Here is a 23690-nt window from a genome sequence, read left to right as displayed (position 1 = left end):
TGAGTCTGTGTTTAAGTATTTTTTGTTTGTTTGTTTGAGACAGGGTTTCTCTGTAGCTTTGGAGTCTATCCTGGAACTAGCTCTTGTAGACCAGGTTGGCCTCGAACTCAGAGATCTGCCTGCCTCGGCCTCCCAAGTGCTGGGATTAAGGGCGTGAGCCACCACCGACCGGCTTGTGTTAGGTATATACATATGAATGTAGTGTCTGTGGAGGCCAGAAGAGGGTGTTAAATACTCTGAAGCTGGAGTCACAGAAGGTTGTGAGCTGTCATGTGGGTTCTAGGACCTGAACCCTGGTCCTCTGGAAGAGCAGCAAGTGCTCTTCTGAGCCATCTCTCCAGCACCTCATTTTATTTCTTAAAGAATCCTGTGGGTAATTCCTTTTACTGAAAAAAATTCCAATCTTATATGATTATTTTAGGCCCCTGGGCAGCCGTGTTAGCATCCCATAGTTCTTAAGTAAGTGATGTCACCTAGCTGGTTAAGATGGCGGGCTTCCTAAGCAGAACCTCAGATGGTTGGATAACCTTCCCAAGCCATCATGTCCCAGGCCTGGAGGTAATATCTGACTCTCTTGGGTACCAGGGGTAAACTGACAGTCTGATCCCGGGTCACTAGGAGGGATCCACACAAAACTGTGACCCTTCCCCACTGCAGCCCCACCCGTGGCTCCCCAGAAACTCCCTACCTTCTGCTCAAGATGCGCTCTGCGCAGAGACACCCTCTGCTCTAGCTTCTGCAGTTCCCGCTCGTGCTGGGCCTCCGTCTGCATCTTGATTTTGCTCTGGTAGGCATTGAGCAGCTCCATCTCCTGCTGGAGCTGTAGTCTCAGGGCCTGGCACTCTGCCTCTTGCGCCTCATCTAGCCGTAACTATGGATACAGAAGACACACACTGAATATGTCTATATGCACACAGCAGTCCGCGCGCACCACTCGGGACAATTGAAAAGGGTTTCCTTGCTCTGACTTAGGTGGAAGGACAGAAACTCGATGGATACTGCAATTTGGATCACAGCCAGTGGAGTCTACCCGGGTGGCCACCCTTCCTTCAGTGCAGGCCCCAGAGCCCAGGAAGGCTGCCTACTCTAGAGGCTAAGTCTGTGCACTCTGGAGGTAAACTGCTGACCCTGAAGCCTGGCTCTTTCACTCCAGGGTGGCATTTTGTCAATAATTATTCAGCCTCCTTTGGTCTCATTTCTTTTTCTTTTTTTCAAGGAAACAATAATTCCCATTAAGATTGGCATAAACTTCAAATGAAAGCATTCATATAGGATCCCAATCCTAAGACCCCACACATACTACAATGTCCGATAAACAGCAGCTATTACAATTTTTTGGTTTTGACAAGACTGTCCATATTTAAACACCTTTAACTATAAAATCATGACCCAGTTAGTGCTATAGAAGTGAATTCAACAATAATTCATACAGCGTGAAGACCATGCCATTGTAGCTGTTATAGCAAACAAACCATGCTGGCCAGGCTGTGGCTACACATGGCATCTTTGTCACTGCCAACCCAGAACCCCATGGGTTCAAAAATCTCACTCCTTGAGAGCAGCTCATAATCTCTGGAGATGGATTTTGCTTCACAGCAATGAGATGTAGACTCTGCATCCTGGCCCAGTTCCCTCTGCTCCCAGCTGTGCGCCTCAACTTTACTGTTTGTACCCAGACAGCTAGATCTTATGTACAGATGGGCCAAGTCCACCTGCTTCTAGAAGAACAAGGGCCTGAGGTCAAATGGCTCCTGTGTCAGACCATGAGCATGGCACAGGCCAGTCCTCTGTCCTAGGCCTGGGTATGTCCCCACCCCTGAGTCTCTCCGCCCCTCTCCATACAGGCGATTTCCCCAGCAGCATCTCCACCTGATCTCTGCCTGTGACAACTGACAGTATACCCCTGTCTGCAGCAGGAAGTGACTTTGGAAATGTTCAAACTACTTGTGGACTGCCATCCTTAGTCCTTCTGTGGGAAACATGCCATGGAGTTAAGGGAAAGTGTGCTTTCTGAGTCACACCCTAAGCAGTCAATATTAGACTCTGCTAGCGAGGACGGGCCGTTTTCTTCCACTGCGGACATAGGCAGGGCTGTGCACACACATCGTCAGCCCACAGTCAGAATAGTTTACAGGTGGTGTTGAAATGTCCCGTGGCTCCCCGTGAGGACTGCTATGGATGTTCTCCTGATCTGAGAGGTTCCTGACCATAAAAGAAAATGACAGCCCACTCATCTCCTATGTTCACACATTAGCTGCCATGAGCCCCGAATGAGCGGCCGAGACTTCAGACTGCCAGTGGGCAGTTTAGACCCTTGAAGTGTCTCCCTCTGACACAGGGTCTCGCGCAGACCACACTGGAGCCAGAACCTGCCGTGCAGCCAAGGATGACCTTGATTGTCTGATCCTCCTGCCTCTACCTCCCAAGGGCTAGTGTGCACTGCCACGCAGGGATTACAGGTGTGCCCTGCCACGCAGGGATTACAGGTGTGTGCACCGCCATGCAGGGATTACAGGTGTGCACTGCCATGCAGGGATTACAGGTGTGTACTGCCACGCAGAGATTACAGGTGTGCACTGCCACGCAGGGATTACAGGTGTGTACTGCCACGCAGAGATTACAGGTGTGTACTGCCATGCAGGGATTACAGGTGTGCACCACCATGCAAGGATTACAGGTGTGCGCTGCCATGCAGGGATTACAGGTGTGTACTGCCATGCAGGGATTACAGGTGTGTACCGCTATGCAGGGATTACAGGTGTGTGCTGCCATGCAGGGATTACAGGTGTGCGCTGCCATGCAGGAATTACAGGTGTGTACTGCTATGCAGGGATTACAGGTGTGCGCCGCCATGCAGGAATTACAGGTGTGTGCACCGCCACGCAGGGATTACAGGTGTGTACTGCCATGCAGGAATTACAGGTGTGTACTGCTATGCAGGGATTACAGGTGTGCGCTGCCATGCAGGAATTACAGGTGTGTACTGCTATGCAGGGATTACAGGTGTGTACTGCCATGCAGGAATTACAGGTGTGCACCGCCATGCAGGGATTACAGGTGTGCGCTGCCATGCAGGAATTACAGGTGTGTACTGCTATGCAGGGATTACAGGTGTGTACTGCCATGCAGGGATTACAGGTGTGCACCGCCATGCAGGGATTACAGGTGTGCACCGCCATGCAGGGATTACAGGTGTGTACCGCTATGCAGGGATTACAGGTGTGTGCTGCCATGCAGGGATTACAGGTGTGCGCTGCCATGCAGGGATTACAGGTGTGTGCTGCCATGCAGGGATTACAGGTGTGTGCTGCCATGCAGGGATTACAGGTGTGTGCTGCCATGCAGGGATTACAGGTGTGTGCTGCCATGCAGGGATTACAGGTGTGTGCTGCCATGCAGGGATTACAGGTGTGTACTGCCATGCAGGGATTACAGGTGTGCACCGCCATGCAGGGATTACAGGTGTGCACTACCACGAAGGGATTAAGGTGTATGCTGACATGCTGGGATTATGGGTGTGCACTGCCACGCTGGGATTATGGGTGCTAGACCAGCCCTCTACCTCCTGAGCTACAGCCCCAGCCTACAGTTTCTTTTGTCTCCGGCATTTAGCTATCCTCAAACCATGTCCTGTGCCAGCTCTGATCATCCAAGTCCAAGTGCTAGAAACCACAGGAGTTGCAGATGTTGGAGTTTATCACCTGCAGTCACACATGCAAATGCACTCTGAGGTTTATAATAATGTGGTGAATATCACGCTTGCTTCCTACAGTGGCTCACAGAGAAGAGGAGGCAAGGGAGTGAGTGTGCAGTGTAACTTTAGTGGTGAACTAGTGTACAACCTGCACCCAAGCTGTGGCCCCTCCCTGCAACGCTGGAGACTGGAAGGCTACAGCCCCTAGGCTGTGGCTCTTTATAAATAAACCTTTACTAGGGCGTGCAAGCTCTCTCTCTCTCATATACACGCACACATGCACGCACATGTACACACGTCATTTCTGCCTGGGTCTGCAGAGGTGAGCTGGCTACTGGGACGGACACCTCATGGTCCACGCAGCTTCTCACATTTATGACTTGTCCCTTTACAGAAAAATTTACAAGCCAGCTCTTGTCCTAAGCAGCAGCTAATGTGAATGGCTCCCTTCAGCGAGCCTCTGGTTCGCCCAGGTAAAGGAGGGATTAGCCTTACTTGTGGCCCAAGGCCAGGCGGGGTGAACAGCTGTGGTGGCCATACTCAGAGTCCCCTCCTCCCTGTTCCAAGAGAGAGGACACTGCTCTGCCTTAGCCTACTTTCCTTCCCCCATGCCTACCGACTCACACAACATGTTCACTAGCCCTTGCTGCAGAGCCAGGCTGTGCTGCAGGTGCTGTGTGTGACAAGAGCTAACGGGACAAGAGCCGGGCTCGGCTGTGGCTGGGTAGCTAGAGTGATTATGGGGTGGCCTGAAGCCCTGGTTCCATCTCCAGTCCTGAATGAACAGGCTGTGGCCACGAATGTCTGTAACCCCAGTGCGTGGGACCTGGGGAGGCAGGAGGATTCAAAGTCAACCCTGGTCACATAGTGAGGTTGAGGCTAGCCTGGGCTGCAAGAGACCCTGCCTCAAACCAAAACAAACAAAAACCAGGACAGGCTTCCTACCTGGTACTTTCCCCACTGCCTTTCTTTCTCCTTGACTCTCTCCTTTGGAGCATCGTCCCCCACTTACAACCCTCATGCTTGGTTTCTGATCATCTTTGTGAGATCCCCACGTGACCTCACCTCCCAGCAAGCCGTGTGGCCTTTCTTGCAATTCCTTGCTCTAGCCCGGCCATTGTCCCCGACTTCTATGTTTTTCTCCCCGCTCTGCCTTCCCAGCTCAACCCTGACAAGCAGGACCTCAGGAAATGTGGGTGTTCCAGAGCCTTAGCCCACGCCCCCTCTAACTGCTCCTCCCAAGGGCTCCTGTCTACTCCAAGTCTCTCTTGGGCACATGCTGGCACACCAGACTTCCCTGGGGAGGTAAGTTCTCCAGTTTTCTCTCTCTGTTTATCTGCTGGACAGATTGGCCTGGGCGGTTTCCCAGAGCCTGAGTTTCATGTGACCACTACAAACTCTCCCTTCCTGCTTCCCTTCCTCAACCTGCCCCACTGTCTTTTTAACAAACTGCCACTGTCACCTACCATTAAGCTCAACCCAGAGACTTAAATCCTTTTTAAATTCTTACTCAGCATCTTGGTCCTGCCACCAAGTACACTCCCTGAACCTCTAACCTGCCTCTCAAACATGGCCCCCTCTCCCCTCACCCCAGTATTACATCTCCGGTGTAGCCATCAATCCCTGTGGCCAAGCAAGAGCAAAAGCACCACAGCGGTCGCCCATCGCTCTTGCCATCTCTCAGGGCATTCTCCACGTGTCTCTGAGGGATGGCTCCCAAACAGCAATAAAAGGCCACCAGATCCCTACGCTTTAGTGACACTGTGCTGAGGTCTGTAGGCCCGACTATGACCTGGCCCCTGTGCAACCCTCCTGTCTTATTCCCAGGCACGATCCCCAGCTCTCCACACTCCAGCAGAACTGAGGTCTCTGAATTCTTCAGATGGGCTATGGTTCTCCCACTCCTGCCGCCTCCAGACCAGGCTAGCCCTTCTGGTTCCACTGCTGCCTCCTCGCTTCTCTGCCCGACTCCATGTCTGGCAGCCCCCTTTTGATTCTGCTTCCTCCGCTGCCCCTGGAGAACTGGTCAGGGAATGAGGGTCATCCCCTCCAGGGATGCCTGGAGCATGCTGCGGACGTCACAATCACTGGTCGGACGGACGGAAGGACGGTGTGAAGAGTGTGGCAGCACCAGCTAAGAACATGCCCGAGCCTCTTCTACTGCTGGGAGCTTCATTGTCCCCTCGGCTTGCTGCACGTCTATCTGCCTCTACTGATGAGGATGGGAGAGGATTTCTTTTTATGGGCACTCTTTATTTTTGAGACAGGGTCTCATGTAGCCCAGGCTGGCCTCGAACTTGCTATGTGGTTGAGGACGGCTTTGAACTTCTGATCCTCCTGCTCCATCTCCCAGGTGCCAGGATCCTAGGTAGGTGACACCATGCTGGTTTATGCACTGTGGAGGATCAGACCCAGGGCCTCACACGTGCTAGGCAAGCACTCTGCCCACCAAGCTGCAGCCACATCCCTTTGAAGTGGAAGGACACCTCCAAGTCTCACTGTTGTGCCTCATGGCTAAAGCCACTATCCAAAGCGGGGAGGTCGCTGAGGTTTGCTGCTCTCATGGCTCCTGCACATTTGAACCCAATGGTGGGAAGCTTTGCTCTGCCATCTGTGACTTGCTCTCTCCCGGACTCTCCTGATCTTTGGGTTCTCATCCTCTTTGATCTATGTCTACCCTTCACACAGCCTTCAAACACGGATGGCTACCAGATCCTGTCCCCAGCCTGCTTCTCAAACTACCCCGCACATGGCCCTGGTAGATTTACTAACTCCTGACTGTTATAGCTGCCCCCACAAGGCAAAGGCATGGGACCCTTTGTCTTTAATCCTGGCATCCCTTCTGACCTGCAGATTTTAGGGTCTGCATCTCTCCACATGGATACAGGGCTCAGGGCCACCTTACTCAATCACTGTGCCCGGCATCCGAGAGTGCACCCTCTTCCCTCAGCTCTCCCGGTCTCCTGGGAACTCCCCTTTGAAACTCAATTCTCTCTGCTGCCCCCCAAGTGTTCTCCAAACCCTGCCTAGCCTTCACCACATCCATGTGCCTGCCCTCCACAACCCTCTTGTACTGTGTGGACCCCAGGACTCACAGCAACTGCACACTGGTCACCCGAGGCCTCTCGTAGAGCGACAGCTCACCTCCTGCCTGGAGGTTCTGACCCTCACCTCTATCCCCATGTGTGACTCTCCAGCTGTGGCAGGTGGTCAGGCTGGCCATTCGTTCTCAGGCCTGTGGAGCTTCTGAATCTTTGCAGAGTGCAACCTCAGGTAGAACTAATGTTTCTGTTTAGTAAACCAGTGGCTATCAGTGCTGGTCATGGTGGGATGATGTCATTCAGTTCCCTGACAGACCCATTTCCTAATCTACCAACATCCTTTGGGATCCTGGGATCCAGTGGAGAACCAGGAGAGACTAGCCTGGGAATAAGTCAGGAGGGGTACATGGGGGGCCCTCCCCTCCCTATTTCTTTCTTCCCTCTTCTCTTCCTCTTTCCTTTTACCCCTTCCTCCCTTCTTCTTTCCCTGCCCTCCTCCTTCCCTTCTTTTCAGGGCTGGGGGCCCTGTTGCAAGTGGTCCCCCGCCTTTGTTTTGCCAGACTGGGTCTTGCTGGTAGTCCAGGCTGTCCCACTCCTGCTGCCTTAGTCTTCCGAATGCTGGGATCACAGGTGTCCACCACGGCTCCCAACCCAGTCCTCCTTCTTGAACCCCAGGCTTGCCCTCTAGCTCTGAGCCCCAGGTGCACACTCTCCTTGTCTGGACTTGGCCTATACAGAACCATGTATTTCGACAGCTTCCTTTTTCTTCCCTAGGGATCTCTAGGCCAGCTTCCCTGTTCCTCCTTGTTCTTCCAAGGCCTTGGGTACCCTGATAACTAAGTACTCAGTGTGCTTGGCTATTACCACTCAGTGATCTGACTTCCCAGCCTTCCTGACACAGCATGAGACCCATCTAGCTGGTTCCCCTGTCTCTGGGCTCAGTGCAGCGCTGCCTGCAGAGGCCTGGCCAGAGTTTGTTTAGCAAATATGTCTGTGTGTGTGTGTGTCTCCCCTCACTTGACCGTGGGCACTGAGGCAGCAGGGCCATGCCATGCCTGACATTAGTTGGGGTGGTGACTGGTAAACTTCTGGTGAAGAAGCATATACACGTGCGCGGCATCCATCCCATCTCGCCCTCCCTGTGTGCCCCCCGGCTGGACTGCCACTGCTCCTTCAGCTCCATCTGAGAAGACGCATTCCAGCGAGTATCCGCATGGCCTTGGCTGTACTCGGCGTTGTCTTTTTCCTCCGTTCCTCGGGCAGGAAAAGAAGCCACCAATATATCCTAAACCAATATATCCCAGAAGGTGCTTGGGAATGAAAGCCGGATCTTGCATTTTCTTGAAATCCCGAAAGCTCTTGACGCTGTGGCAACAACCCTCCCCACTTACCGCCTGCGAGGCCATCATCTCATTAATGCTCTGTTCATACTGCTCTGCCAAGATGGCCAGTTTTCTCGTCTGCTCGTCTTTCAGCGTCTTTAGGATTGTTTTGTGCTCATTCTTTGGAGTGACTTCCAACTGGTGGTTCTTGAGTGCTTTGTACTGCTTGGTCTGTACCTTGCAAGTGTCCTGAAACTGCTTCTTAATCTGCATTTCCATGGCCTGCCCGGGAACACGCAATAGAGAGAAAGAGAAACAGGTCAGTCCACATGCTTGGACACATGACACAGACCACGCATGGACGCCCCATGACAGCCATCAGTCCAGAGACTGACAGGACAACGCATGATGTGAGGGAAGACTACCAGCCCTCTGGTTCTTCCTTTCTTTCTTTCTTTCTTTCTTTCTTTCTTTCTTTCTTTCTTTCTTTCTTTCTTTTTTAACAGGACATGGATGGAAATGATTCTGATTTGAAGAATGGCTTTAGGGAAACAGATTATAACGGGGAACTAGATTCACAGTAGACTGTGGAGTATGAGACTTGTTAGCGGGTTGGCAGTTATTTCCCCAGTCTCTTCCTGGTCTGCAGCACCTCCTATTGTTTGCTGTGTTTTCCTTCCTCAAGGTGAGCGCGTACACCTCCATGTGTGCACAATATCCCTTCTTTTCCAGGTGAGAAAGGGGACGAGGCTCTACAGTCAGCTCCCACTGCCCTGGCTCAGAACGTCTTCTGCACACCTGAACAGCGCCTCATACCCTAACCCATCCCTACGAGACTTCAGCAGAAGCTGAAGGAGAAGAGTGGCCCTGGAGCTCTGACTCCATTAGAGGGTGCTTTCAGGGGTGGATGCCAAATGTGTACTCTGGGGAGCGGGAAGAGGAGCATGCGCAGGCCACTCTGCAGTCACAGGTCACTTGGACTTCTGGTGGCAGGGGTCGTGGGTGTGGCTAGGGTTTGCCTCGAAGGGACATGTGCCAATGTGACCAAGGGCAGCTTGCATCCTGGCTTTGTAGCCTTTATTTGTGCAGCAACCTTGTTACCATTACGGCTTCATCAGTGACTGGGCTAGGACCATGGACAGTTCTCTATCCACTTTCCCTAGGAGCACCTGTGTTCATGGAGGTCAGAGGACAACCGTGGGCATCTACCTCAGATGCCATCCATATTCTTTTTATCTATCTATCTATCTATCTATCTATCTATCTATCTATCTATCTTTTTTTTTTTTTTGGTTTTTTGAGACAGGGTTTCTCTGTAGCTTTGGAGCCTGTCCTGGAACTAGCTCTTGTAGACCAGGCTGGTCTCGAACTCACAGAGATCCGCCTGCCTCTGCCTCCCAAGTGCTGGGATTAAAGGCATGCGCCACCACCGCCCGGCTTCTATCTATCTATCTTTGAGACGGTGTCTGGTAAAAAAAAAAGCCTGAGACTAAGCAGGCTAGGTGAGTGGCCAACCAGCACCAGGAAGCTTCCCAGAAGGCTGGGGTCACACACATTGTTTTTTGTTGATTTTTTTCCTCCTCTTACTTTTTTTGGTGTCACAGGGTCTTACTGTATAGCTCTGACCAGCCCGGAACTCACTATGTAGCTCAGGCTGGTCTTAAGTGCCCCTGTCTACCTCTCTGTGTGCACCACTATGCCCAGCCCAACCTTTTCTTCTTTTTTTTTAAAAAATTTATTTATTATGTATACAATATTCTGTCTTTGTGTATGCCTGCAGGCCAAAAGAAGGCACCAGACCCCATTACAGATGGTTGTGAGCCACCATGTGGTTGCTGGGAATTGAACTCAGGACCTTTGGAAGAGCAGGAAATGCTCTTGACCTCTGAGCCATCTCTTCAGCCCCCAACCTTTTATTCTTTAAAAACATAGGTTCATGGGCAGTGCTTCTCAATCTTCCTAACGCTGCCACTCTTTAACACGGTTCCTCATGGTGTGGTGACCCCAACCATAAAATTATTTTTGCTACTATTATGAATAGTACTGTAAGTATCCATGCTTTCTGATGGTCTTAGGCGACCCCTGGGAAAGGGACATTTGACCTTCATGGGGGTCATGATCCACAGGTTGAGAACCACTATTCTAGGGGACAGAACTCAGGTCTTTGTACTTGCAAAGCAAACCCTTCATTGACAGGACCATTTTCTGAGCTGTCCTTGTTCACTTTACAGTTTTTAGTTTTATTTTATATGTTAGGAGTATTTTATCTGAATGTGTCTGTGTACTACATGGGTATCTAGTGGCCTTGGAGGCCAGAAGAGGTCTTGATTCCCTGGAACTAGAGTTGCAGATGGTTGTGAGCTGCTGTGTGGGCGCTGAGAATCAAACCCAGGTCCTCTAGAAGAGCAGCCAGTGCTCTTAACCACTGAGCCATCTCTCCAGCCCTTTCTCACTGCCTTTCAAAGGTGGTGGGTGACCAATGGCTCAGGTAAGCGACATCCTGAACTACAGGGAGGACCAAGACCCCCAAATGGCACTCTGCTGGGACCCTTGAGGATTCGCTAGGAAGCTGGAGCAGCACACTCCTACTGCCCCCCCCCCCCCCCCCCCCCCCCCCCCCGCTTCATAGGCTGAGAGGTGTCTTTAGACTTAAGGCTGCATGGCCCAAGGCTGCATCCTTGTGGAGTCAAGCAGTCAGAAGTTTTGTGGACAGGCTGCAAGTAGAGTAGCCCAGTGTTCTGGAGGCCAGCACTCCTTGGAGCAAGGACCCTGCAGCTTAGAGGGTTCCAAAGCAGCTTCGCAGCTTGCAGAAGGAGCCCTGGACACCACGCTTAGAGATTCTGATTCTGGGGTGTGACACAGACGGGCCCACCTGTGTGAGGATGCACGGTGGGTTCGGAGTGTGCTGATGTCCTCTTACCTTTAAGTTTTTCGGCTGTTGCCGAAGCTCCATGACATGCTTCCGGTGCAGCTCCCGCTCCCGCCTCTTATTGTACTCCAGCTGGTTCTCCAGCTCCGTCTGGTGCTGTAGCCGGATCAGATCCATGCGGAGCTTCTGCAGCGTGTGCAGCTGTCTGTACTCCAGCTCTCGGGTGGACTCGTCGTGCCGGATCAGCATGGCGTGCTCCATTTCCTTCTGCGTCCGCTTCTTATTTAGTTCCTGCATCCAGGAGCAGAAGATGAACGGAGAGAGATGAGTGGAGGGGACAGGAAGGGACACAAACATGGTGAGGGACGGCTCTTAATTAAGTCCATGAGTGTTTGCAGCATGACTTACTGAGATCAGAGGGGCAGTCCCTAGAGCTCTGTGTCCTGTGGTGAGGCCAGCTCACAAATGGAAACTTGCCAGCTTCAGAAAGCACTGTCTGCGAAATAGGACTAATTCCTCTGGTTGCTCCTGTCGCACTTCGATTGTGCGAGGCTTTGGTGTGGTCAAGCTAGGGGTTCCCATGCTGGCTACTCATTGGAATCATAAGGAAACACACCCTCAAATTCTGACAATTGTTTGGGACCACCCCTCTACCCCCCAATTCATTTCCTTTATAAAGCTTTCTCCAGGTGACTCTTGTTATGCGACCAATGTCAAGATCTCCAGGGAACTCTGCTGTGCGGACAGTGTTGAGAACTAAACTGGGAATGTCTGCATTGCCCTCAACTTCTGGGGAAATACCCTATTTTTGCACATAACAGAAGTAGGCCAAATTATCTATTTTTTAAAAGCGGCATTTAGACATGCTGGGAGGAACCAGAGGACACCCCTTCCCTCTCTCCTGTCCTTCCCACAGCAGGCAGGCCGACCATTTGCAGAGCTAACACTTGGGGTTTTCAGTTCTATGCCTTCCTGCCTGCCCTCTTATCCTCCCTTCCTTCTCCTGAGGCATTGGAGACTGAACCCAGAACCTTGCACATGGTAGGTAAATGCTCTTTCACTCAGCCACATCCTCAGACCGCTCCTTAGTTCTATCCATGCCCATCTGATTCCCTTTTCCTCCCTTCCTGGGATAGTGGGGAAGGACCCACTAGGGGAAAAAAAGGTCAAGTAAAAAGTTTTTACCCACTAACTCGAGACGATTTTCGTCTCTTACTCCAAACTGAACTTCAGGACCCGGGTTTTGAACCCAGATCCTTGCACATGCTAGGCTACCACTGAGCTACATTCCCAGCCCTTTGAGGCTAGCTCCTCAATGCACTAGTCAAGCCCTGGATTTATGCCAGTCTTCACTACTAAGTGGTGGCTGCTGCCCTCGACTTGGAGCCACACTAATGGTGACTCAGGTGCCGGTCTCACAGCTGACTGCATCCAAGGTGGATGGAAGGCCTAATTCAGGCCAGTCTATTTTCTCTCCTAGGAATGTGGGGCTGTGACTCAGGGCCAGTTGTCTCTGTGGTGGCTGCAGTGTTGGCACACATGCAACTATGGGATGCCATCTGCTGCGATGCTTAGATAAAGCTAGACTTCAGAAGCGAGGGAAGAGGGCGACAGGGGGAGGGGGAGGGAAGGAGGGAGAGAAGGACAGGGGGAGAGAGGGAGAGAGAATGGATGCAGCGAGTGTTTAGTGCCCAAGTGCTGGCTGCATTTCAGCCCATCTCTATGTCCAGCTGTAGTAACTGCTACTGAAGTCTGTTTGTTCATTTCATTTCTTTTTTTCTTTTTTAATTTGTGAGACAGAGTTTCACTAGGTAGCCTAGGCTGACCTAGAACTTGCCACTTAGACCAGACTGGCCTCAAACTCCCAGAGATCTGCCTGCTTCTGCTGCCTGAGTGCTGGGATTAAAGGCGTGGGTGGCTGTGGCAGCTGCTATTGCATCTGACTGGCCCTTTTCCTGGTATTTCGACAGTAGCTCTCCTGGTCTGAACTGAAGCCAACTCAAATAAATTCCAGGTAACAGGCAAGCAGGAGATTGTTAACCAGCGCCGGGAATCAGGCACTGTACAGATTTCAAAGGGACAGTCAGGGCTGGGAAGTGGCGTTCCAGAAAGAATGCTTTATGAAGTTTTGGGGAAGAAAGCTTGCCGCTGGACTTGGCAGGGGAACAGCTGGGTGCCCAGCCTCTCTCAGGGCCAGGGAGGGTGAGATCTGAGGCATTTGTGTTCCCAGGGTGCCAGAAGCAGGTGTGGATAGGCTCTTGCAAGCACCCTGCACACACCCCCCATGGCCCCGAGCACCAGAGCATCACCGCAGAGCGCTCAGTGACTCAGCCAGCAAGCATCATTATACACGTGCTATGTGTCAGATACTGACATCCCACAACCCGTGGAACTGGAACAAGGGCATCCCTGGGGCTCGGTGTTTAATGCAGGAGTAGATACAGTGTAAACATGGTTTAAATGTTTCAATTCATGAAAGCAAACTCTGCCAGCTTCCACACTTTTCTTTCTACTGTTTTGTTTCTGCCTCTTTACAAGAACCAGCGAACTCTTCTTCTGAAAAGAATTATTTTTATGTCTAAGAGTGCTCTGCCTACATTGTATGTAAAATGCACCACATGAGTGATGTAAGGGGCCAGAAGGAACTGGAGTTACAGATGGTTTGAGCCAACACGTGGGTGCTGGGAATTGAACCCAGGTTCTCTGGTGTGTGCTCTTAACCACTGAGCGACACCTCCAGCCCTGACTAAGTGTCTTCTTTCAAAGACTAGTGAGAGGTACTCGGGTGGTACCACAGGAAAGTGGCTGCTCCCACATGTCAGACTGTCAGGTCAAGGAAAGCTCCATAAGAGGGTGAAGGTCCCTGTCCCTCAGTTACCTGAGTCACAGCGCTGAGCTTACAATTCCACATTAACTCCAGAAGCCCAAGTTGAGCTCAAGTTGCTCACAGACTGGAAATAAAAGACACCAAGCAAGTACTATCAGTGGTTTCACTTCTTGAGTAAAATGGCTCTGGGACTAAGGGACACCTGCACGGGGCACTGCGGGTGCCGAGGGACACCTGCATGGGGTGCTCTAGGTTGAGTTATTTACACTGAGCTACACAGTGGCTGCTGACCAATGCTAACAGTTTGGGAGTCATCCAAACAAAGCTCAGGTGAGAGTTAGCCTTGGTCCTTTTGGTGATTCGCTGTCTGTGGCTTTGGCAAGCTTCCTACACAGGGAAGCCCCTTAACGCACACGTCGGTTTCTTCAGGCATAAACTCAGGGTCTTCCCACCCAGCACAAATAAGGCTTGTGAAGATGATATGACAGACCCTAAAAAACGTTTCAGAATGTAACCATGTCTCATTGTTTTTCTATACTTGAAATGAATAACTGGGCAGGCAGAGGCAGGCGGGTCTCTGTGTGTTCGAGGCCAGCCTGGTCTACAAGAGCAAGTTCCAGGACAGGAACCAAAAGCTATGGAGAAACCCTGTCTCGAAAATAAAAAAAAAAAAAAAAAAAAAAAAAAAAACAAAGAAAGAAATGAATAACTGGCATAGAGTAGTTTAGATTTAGTTTTACAAATTATTTAGAAAATTTAACTATGATACCAAAAGCGATTTCTAGGCTGCTCCCTTTATCATAAATCCCATATCTGAGCTATTGAGGTATAAGATGGTCAACTGCCTATAATAGTCCAAGCCACAGGAAGCCCTTTTGTGTCTGTCTTGTTCCATATCGATCTTACCCTGAGTCCAGGGCATGCCTACTTGACAGCATGCAATGTGCTTTCAGTTTTTTCCTTTTTTGTGAGAGTCTTGCTATAATGCCCAGGCTGGTTTCCAACTCCTCCACCCAGTGATCCTCCTGCCTCAGCCTTCCAGGTAATGAGGACTTCAGGTATGCAACACCATACCACTTCTCAATTTAATCCCAGCACGTGGGAGGCAGAGGCAAGCAGATCTCTGTGAGTTCAAGGCCAGCTTGGTCTACAAAGTGAGTTTCAGGATAGGCTTAAAAAGCTACACAGAGAGATCATTTAACCCCTCCCCCCCAAAAAAAACCAAAATCATCTCATACAGCTCACCCAACTCTAAGTGCACTTCTGTAAGGTGAAAACCTTGCAAAGATTTTTGTTTATTTATTTATTTTTGGCAGTATAGATGGTCTGGAACTCTCTATGTAGACCAAGCTGGGCTCAAACTCAGAGTTCTGCCTGCTTCTGCCTTATGAATGTTGGGACAAAGGCGTGCGCCACCACCCTAAGGGCTCCTTATAAAGACTTTCCTATGTAACGGTGAGGCTCCGGGGAGCCAAAGGTCTAAGATCATAGACAACTTCTGTGAAGTTGAATAAAGGCTAGAATTCTGTTTTTCTGGTTTGCAACATTTTCTGTGAGAAAATATCCCAAGGAAGTGAATTTTCCTATACTCTACTTTTCCAGTCTGGGTTAGAATGCTCTAGACACTAATGACATACTGTATTTTAGAGTCATGCATGTCTGTGGCATGTATAAAATCAACAAAATGAGCTGATGGCATTGGTGACCCCGCCCGCATGTGCCCACGAGCTTCACATGCCCTGGGGGAGGGGAGCCAGAGACACTGGCTTTCTTTTGCCAGGCAGGGAGATAATCCCCAACCCTTTACAGGTAGTGTTTTGAGACAGGGACTTGTAAGTTGTCCAGGCTGGCTTTCCAATTTAGGATTCTCCTGCCTCGGCCTTCTGGAAGCTGAAATTACTGGTGTGGCCACTACAGCGGCTTGGAATTCATGTTTCACAATGGTGCTGCTGCTGGACTGCATATTCAGCATCTCTTAGTCCTGGTTCTCGGGCGGGGCTAGGAAGGCTCCACCAGACACTGGTGCTCCTGCTCCTTTACAGAGGCTTTATGAGCTAAGAGTCCCCAGAGTCAGTTCAGGCAGGCGTGAGGAAGTTAGGCTTGCTGGGGGCGCTACAGACTCCTAAGAGGGTGACTCGGTGGTATCTGTCTATCTGTCCGTCCGTCTGTTTTTAAGTTTTATTACTTTATGAGTGTACATGTGTGGGCGTGTGTGGTTCTCAAGGATCAGAGTAAGGTCAGCAGACTTTGCAGCAAGCGCCTTAGATTGGGTGGTTTTGCGTGTCTGCTCGGCACAAGCTAGAGTCACCAGAGGAAAGAGCCTCAGCTGAGAAAACGCCTCCTTGAGATCCACCTGTAAGGCATTTTCTCATTTAGTGATCAAAGGGAGAGGACCCAGCCCACGGTGGGTGGTCCCATCCCTGGGCTGCTGGTCCAGGGATCTACAAGAAAGTAGGATGAGCAAGCCAGGGGCAACAAGACAGTAAGCAGCATTCTCCATGGCCTCTGCATCAGCCCCTGCCTCCGGAATCCTGCCCTGTTTGAGTTCCTGCCCTGACTTCCTTCAGTGAAGAACAGTGATCTGGAAGTGTAAGCCAAATAAACCCTTTGCTCCCCAACTTGATTTTGGCCATGCTGTTTTTTCAAAACAATAGGAACCCTAAGACACACCTTTACCTCCTGAGCTGTTTTGCTGGCCCTTTGTGATATGTAACTAAAACTTTGATCCAGAGGTCCCACCTCTGAGAGATATCTATGAAAATATGCATGCATTGAAATACTACTGAATGACATTTCTGCAGTGCTGCGGATTGAGCTCATGGCCCCATGCATGCTAGGTAAGCTGTCTACCACACCTGCAGACACTAAAAACACTTACAGACAAACATGCTGTCTGTGGTTGGTGGCGTTGACAGTCACATTTCCACAGATGCCCTAGGTACGGATCAGTGACTATGGGTGACTCCCGTGATGCTGTGCAGAGCGGGCAGCACTCTACATGTTTCATGGTAAATGGAGAAAGGCAAACAAGTATGGTGGACATCTGATATTTCTGCACTCTCCCCACTCTGGCCTTCCTCTTCTGCTTTGAGAAGGTTTGCTGGAATCAGGCTGTTCCGTTAAGGACAGGCACATTACCGCTCAAGTTCTCTCTCTCCTAGCAACTGGGTTTGATACAGAAATATACATTAACAGGGTTGAAGAGCTATAGCCATGGCAGTGCCTAGAGGAGCATAGCTCTTGCCTGGATTGGGTTTCCAGCACCCATGAGGTGGCTAGCAATCGCCTATCATTCCAGTTCTAGAGGGATCTACCACCACGTTCTCGCCTCTTTCACATGCAGATAAAACACATCCATATGCATACACTAAAAATAAAAAAATCTTGAAAAATTTCATTACCATGCCCAACCCAGGCAGAGTTTGCATCTATTGCTTGCAGATGATGCCACAGAGTTAAAATCATACATGAGAAACAGGGGTGGGGGGCTCTAGAATAATATATGCTAAATGAATGGTTGGCTTTTGGGGGTAGAAACTGGGTGATATGAGATCACGAAGAAAGTGTGATATTGATCAAAAGGGCACCCAATTTTCATTATGTCAGATGAGTAATTTCTGGAAATCTAAAAGGACAGCATGATGACAATAGCTTGCATGGCAAGCTTATATTTGGGAGAGAAATCTCCTCACTCAAGCAGGAATATACCCTTGCACATAATACATGCATACACACATATATACTTGCACATAGTACATGCATACACACGTGTATAATGCATGCATATACACTTACACATAATGCATGCATATACACAAATACACTTGCATATAATATACGCATATACATGATACAGACACACATAGTGAATGAACATGCATGCACAAAGACATATGCATACATACATGCAAATAATGTATGTACACATTGCATACAACATACACATACAAGCAGAAACTATGTGGGGCTGATGGATATGACAATAAACTCAAATATGATAATTTCACAATGAATACTATGTCAAGGCATCAAGCTATATACATTAAATGTAGACAACTTCTATCCCATAATTAAAAATAACATTTCATATCACACTTCCTGCTTCTGTTTTTCATGTTCTTGCTGCTTTTGTAAACAGGAAAGCACTGAATGCTTTCATGAAAGTGGTTCTAGGATAAGGCCAAAGCAGGAGACTATGAACCCTTAAGAAAAATATTCTCGAGGGCTACTCTTTGTTCAGCTGGTTGTGTATGTTTGTGTGTGTGTGTGTATGTGTGTGTGTGTGTTGTTCTGTGCGGTGTCCTTGGAGGCCAGCAGAGGGCATAGGATTCCATGGAACTGGAGTTACAGGCGGTTGTGAACAACCATATGAGTGCTGGGAACTGAACCCAGGTCTATTGCAAGAATCATGAATGCTCTTAATCACTGAGCCATAACTTTATGAAAATAGTTTTTTAAAATCATGTTGGGAGCCAGGTAGCACTCGGGAGGCAGAGGCAGGTGGATCTCTGTGAGTTTGAGGTCAGCCTGATCTACAAAGCTAGTTCCAGGACAGCTATGGCTGTTATATAGAGAAATCCTGTCCTAAGGAAAAAAAATCATATTGGGGAGTAGCTACTTTCTATAACTTTTATTAATAATAACTGACCCCATGGCCTTGAAATTTTCCTAAATATCTGCTATTGGAATAACAGTAATTGTCAGATAAAAAAGTATCTTATTTCTAACCAGCTATAGGGATTTTTATTTTTATTATTTTACAAAACCATGTGTGTGTGTACATGGCATGTGTATATGTGTCTGATGTGTATGCATGTCTGTGTGTATATGTGTATGTATGCGTGGTGTATTGAATGTAGGGGCATGTCATGCCATGCACGTATGTGGCGGTCCAGGGTTCTCCTGTCTGTCTCCCTTGCTGTAAAACCACTGCTGAGGAGCATGTGGATTCCAGATGTGTGTGCACTGTGAGCTCTGCTCCCTGTGGGCACTGGGGATCTGCACTGGGGTCCAGGCTTGCACAGTAAGGGCTTTACCCCCTGAGCTTCTCCCGCATTTCATTTTCAGTTCTGACAGGTCTGGGATATTCACTGCTAAGATAATTGCTTACCAAAACCTTCTCTTAAAGCTTCTGTCTCTAGCTAGACCTTAGTGTCCCAAGTCTCAGATCGGAAAGCAATTTTGACTCTACCTCCATCTCTCCTCTCATCGACTGCCAAGACCTGTTGGTTCTTTTTTTTTAATATTTATTTATTTATTATGTATACAATATTCTGTCTGCATGTATGTCTGCAGGCCAGAAGAGGGCATCAGACCTCATTACAGATGGTTGTGAGTCACCATGTGGTTGCTGGGAATTGAACTCAGGACCTTTGGAAGAGCAGGCAATGCTCCTAACCTCTGAGCCATCTCTCCAGCCCGACCTGTTGGTTCTTATTTCTTTTCTTTATTTAGGTTTCTGAGACAGGGGTTCTCTGTTTAACAGCCCTGGCTGTCCTGGAACTCACTCTGTAGACCAGGCTGACACCTTGAACTCACGGAGCTCCACCTGCTTCTGCCTCCCAAGTGCTGGGATGAAAGGTGTGCCCACCACTGCTCTGGTGCCTCTTTTCTTTTGAAGTCAGGGTTTCCTGTAGCTCTGCTGGCCTCATATGTCCGAGTACTGGGCTTGCAGATGTGAACCATCATACCCAGTTTGCGTGGTGCTGGAGGTGGGATTTAGGGTTCTGCCATTCTAAGCAGACATTCTGCCAACTGAGCAGTTCAAGTCCCATTTACTCTGTCTGAAGTCATGGTTCAGACCCAGCTGCCGGTTGTACCCACCACCATGTTGTCCACACCAATTTCCTACACTTGATTTCTTTGCTTCTAGTCTCTTCCCTCTAAGCAGCTTTTCTCAAATATTTGTGTTGTTATTATCTCCGTAATAAGTCTGTCTCATTTCTCCTTTATTTGCTCGTACCCCTGACACACCAATACTACAGCTCCACTGTGTGTCTCTGTGTAGGGGCTCTGGTCCAGCAGAGCGCCCCACACTGTCACGGTATCGAGACCCCTCTTTTCATCTTTGAACCCACTTCCATTGCTGTGGTGGACCTCATTCTCATCAACCTGTGGATCGCTCCAAACGATGCTCACCTCTGGTCTACTGTTTATGAAACCCCTGCCCTGGTCAGAAGGGCTCACTAGTTCCTCCTTCCCAGATGTCAGAACACACACACAGCCTGCCTGGGAGCCCAGCACTCAGGAGGCAGGAGGATGGACAGTTCAGCTCAGCTTGCCCACAGAAGGAGAGCTTGTCTCAGAACACAGAACAAAAGAGGTTTTCTGAAACACTTTCCCTAGTTGCTCTTATGTTGATGGTATTTGAAGAGATTGCTTCCCTCTTTCATGTTAACACTGGGTTTTTATGAACCATCAGTAGTTTTGGTTTTGTTTTTTGAGACAGGATTTCTCTGTGTAACAGTCCTGGCTGTCCTGAAATGTAGACCAGGCTGGCCTTGAACTCACTGAGATCTGCCTACCTCTGCCTTCCAAGTACTGGGATTACAGGCGTGCGCCACCAATGCCCTGCGACCATCAGTATTTTTACCAATGGCTCAGTGTTGTATCTTCTCAGATTATTAATACTTTTCTGACAGATTGACATGTCTTCTTCTATATCCTCTGTCTCAGTGAGGCCCATCACGCTTATCTAATGTCCCTAACTGAAAGACTGACAGTTATTACTATAATAATTATTATTGCCATTATTGTTATGATTGTGTGTATGTGTGTGTGAGCATTTGCATGTGTGTGGAGTCCAGAAGGTGACTTTGCGTGTTTTCCTCAATCTCTATCCACTTTATATTTTCAGGCAGGGTTCCTCACTGAACCTAGAGCTCCCTGATTAGCCTAGGCTGAAGGGACAGCAAGCCCCAAGTATCCTTCTGTCTCCACCTCTCCAGTGCAGGGATTACAGATGCACACTGCAGCACCTGGAGTTTTGCTTTGGTGCTGAGAACCCAGGTTCTGACATTTGTGTGGCAAGCACTTCACTGACTAAGCCTCCTCCCTAACCCCATCATCATTATTTCTGAGATGTAGCTCAGGCTAGCCTCAAACTTGTGATCCTGCCTCAGTGTCTTGAGTAGAAACCAAGAGACTGCTTCCAGACTCCTCTGTTTTGAAATCCCCATGGGACACTGTTAGGAATTAGCAGCAGCCGGCCACTCTGCTATGACCTCCCTTTCTGTGCTGCCACCTCGGCTCATGGGGAAGATGGCTGCTTCCCTCCCTGCTCTCTTCCTCTTACCCGCATAGTCTGGTAATAGACACTGATGCTCTGGGTCTTCAGAGCAAAGCTAGTGCTTGCTGGGTTGCTCCCCTGCCTCACACAACCCCTCTGATGGGCTCACACTGCCTTCAGGGTAGTCTGAAGGCCTCACTTTAAACCAGGCGTGTAGCCTGCTCCAGCCAGCTCCCCTTGTTCCCAGGCCGCCTTCCGCACACCCGGACCACCTCTGGCTGCCCTTGAGGTCTCCTCCAAGCCCCCTTCTCAGCCTGCCACTGCCACTCAGGCTGGAGATTGACTTTGGCAGTCAGGTGTTGCTTGGTAGCCCTGGTGTCTGCCACAGAGCCTGGCATGAAGGAGGCCTACTGTAGGCATTCGATGACAGCGTGAACGTGATGATGCCGAGCCTCACAGGCCAGGTAAGTACTTCTTGCAGAAGCAGGCCAGAAGTGGAAACTTTCCTCTCTCTCACGCCTGCTCCGTGTGGCAGAATGCTCGCACACCTTTATTCTAGCCCAGCTTTGCACCTGTTTAAGGCCAATCAGAAATGCAGAAATGCGGAAATGGCTCTCCCCTACTGCAGGTACCTTCATTCCCTGACACGCTTGTTTGTGCTAATGGCTAAGGGCACTGGAATGGAGGAGACGGACCCCCGCTGCCCCTCAGACGCCTTGGTGTGACAGATACCTCCCGAATGTTCTGCTGTTCCACCTCATGGCGCTTGATCATTATCTTCCGCTTGAAGAAGCGGCAGTTTCTGTCGTAGTACAGTCTCTGTTGGGTGAGCAGGTGGGCTTCCTCCTCAGCCTGCGTATGCTGCAGGTTTTCTTTATGCTTCGATATCCGTTCCTGCTTCTCCTTCTTGGGTGTGCTATGGTCCTCGTTCATTTCCTGAAAACAACAACATAAACATATCCAGGTCCATCAAACTGGACGGCACTGGTTAACTCTTGTAGACGGTGTGTGTGGACCTCAGCACAGAAAGGCTCTGTGGTACACACCCCCATTTGTCTTCTCCCCAATTACTTGAGTGTTAAGTGAGAGGAGTACTTGAATTTGCCTCGGTGTGGTGTCTCACTTTCGGAGATCATTTATTCAGTCATCAACCAACAGCTCTAAGCCCTGACCACAGGATTAGTAGGGGGCAGGTGAGCAAGAGGTCATGGTGGCTCGACACTCAAGGGCTGGACACCCCGACAACACCAGATTTAAGAGCTGTGTGGAGAGGAACTGAAGCGACCGTCAGACACTGCCTTCAAGGGAGGGGTGGGGTCCTCAGAGTGTTTGACCTCAGTAACAACTACGCTGACATTGGAAAGAATTGGTGGGAGTTAAGCAGGAGAAGAAAGGAGAATATTTCTGACGGAGGAACAGCCTGTGAAAAACTCTCGCATGGGTTGGAAATAATTCGGTCAAGAGGTAAGAGGGGGCAATGGCCCGTGGGGTCTCACAGGCCATGAGGCTGGCCAGGCCAATGAACACGTAGACCAAGTTCAGATAAGGGTTTTGTTTAGTCCTAGGTTGAGCCCAGGGACTCAGACATGCTAGATCCCAAGTCCGCCAATGACCCACAGCCTAGGAAAAATAGCTGTTCTGTGTGTGGCGTGACATAGTGAGAAAGTGGATGCTGGCTGCCATCTGGGGAGCAGGGCAGAGGCAGGACCGGGACCATGTCTGTGCAGGCAGCTAGGAATCTCCTGTAAGGTCGAGTTGGGGGAACAGAGTGACTTGGAACAAGAAGGAGGCAGAAGACTACAAGAGCAGTCATTGGTTTCGAGTTAGGAAGGGACACTGCCGATGTCGCTAATTGGAGTTCCAGGAGAGAGAGAACTGTGCTCCATTTGGGATCAGAGGGTGAGGAAGCCACACATAGGGAATCTCAGCTGAAGAGCCGGGATGCCAGTGTGTGCATAGGAAGTCTCAGCTGAAGAGCCGGGATGCTAGTGTGTGTGTCTGTGGGGGCAAGAGGATACTTCTGGGAAGAGCACAGCGTGTTCACCCCAAGGAGCCCGACCTATGTTTGGTGAACCCTCATACTTCTGAAACCATTTGTTTTTCTTAGTGTTTGTCATGAGCCACCAGTATTTAGATTAGTTTGCCCTTAGCCAGTAAGTCCTTGTAATCAGGGAAAACCGGTGAGAGAGAGCTAGATGGTGTGTCTGTCTCTCTATGCCATGATCTCACCTCTAGGTCCAGCATGGGCCCCAAGTTTGCACACCTAAAATGTGACCATAAAAAGTCACTCCAATGTCAAGACTGGATTACTAACTAATGTCCTTCCCATCTCCCTGTGATTGGTCCGCAGGTGAAATCCCGAGGTATCTAAACACACATGACGAGCATGCTCTACTCATAAGTGGCTGAGGCCACCTCAGATTGACTTGGGGCCTGCTTTTCTCCAGCAAAAGGCCGAAACCTTCTATGTTATCTAAGTATGGTGACCCAAAGCTAACCTGAAGACTGGGTTGGGTGTGGGTCAGAAGTGTGTGTTTTGTGGAGAATCTTTTAAAGGTCTGTCAGTTGATCCCCGACATCCTGGTGTTACAAAGGCCCAAGATGGTAGTCACGCTCCTAAATGACAGCCTCTGGAGCAGGGATGAACATGTGGAGTTTATAAAGACAGGGCGTTTGGAGTTGAGGGAAATAGCAAAGTTTCCTACTGAA

At 49.7% G+C, this 23690-nt stretch overlaps 1 protein-coding gene across 2 annotated transcripts in view; it reads right to left on the bottom strand.

Annotated features, from left to right (window-relative positions):
* Positions 1–23690, bottom strand: part of Taok3 (TAO kinase 3) — a 182715-nt gene that overhangs the window by 1313 nt on the left and 157712 nt on the right. For both annotated transcript variants that reach the window (XM_075981864.1, XM_075981865.1), the window contains 4 exons: positions 21714–21917; positions 10978–11217; positions 8127–8339; positions 689–871 (listed from right to left, as the gene is read on the bottom strand). In XM_075981864.1, coding sequence (XP_075837979.1) covers positions 689–871; positions 8127–8339; positions 10978–11217; positions 21714–21917 — 840 coding nt within the window. The remainder of the gene's footprint in view (positions 1–688; positions 872–8126; positions 8340–10977; positions 11218–21713; positions 21918–23690) is intronic.

The sequence above is a fragment of the Microtus pennsylvanicus genome, chromosome 1, assembly GCF_037038515.1.
Source record: "Microtus pennsylvanicus isolate mMicPen1 chromosome 1, mMicPen1.hap1, whole genome shotgun sequence".
Lineage (NCBI taxonomy): Eukaryota > Metazoa > Chordata > Mammalia > Rodentia > Cricetidae > Microtus > Microtus pennsylvanicus.
The sequence above is the reverse complement of the archived record's forward strand: the minus strand, read 5'-3'. Positions and strand labels throughout refer to the sequence as shown.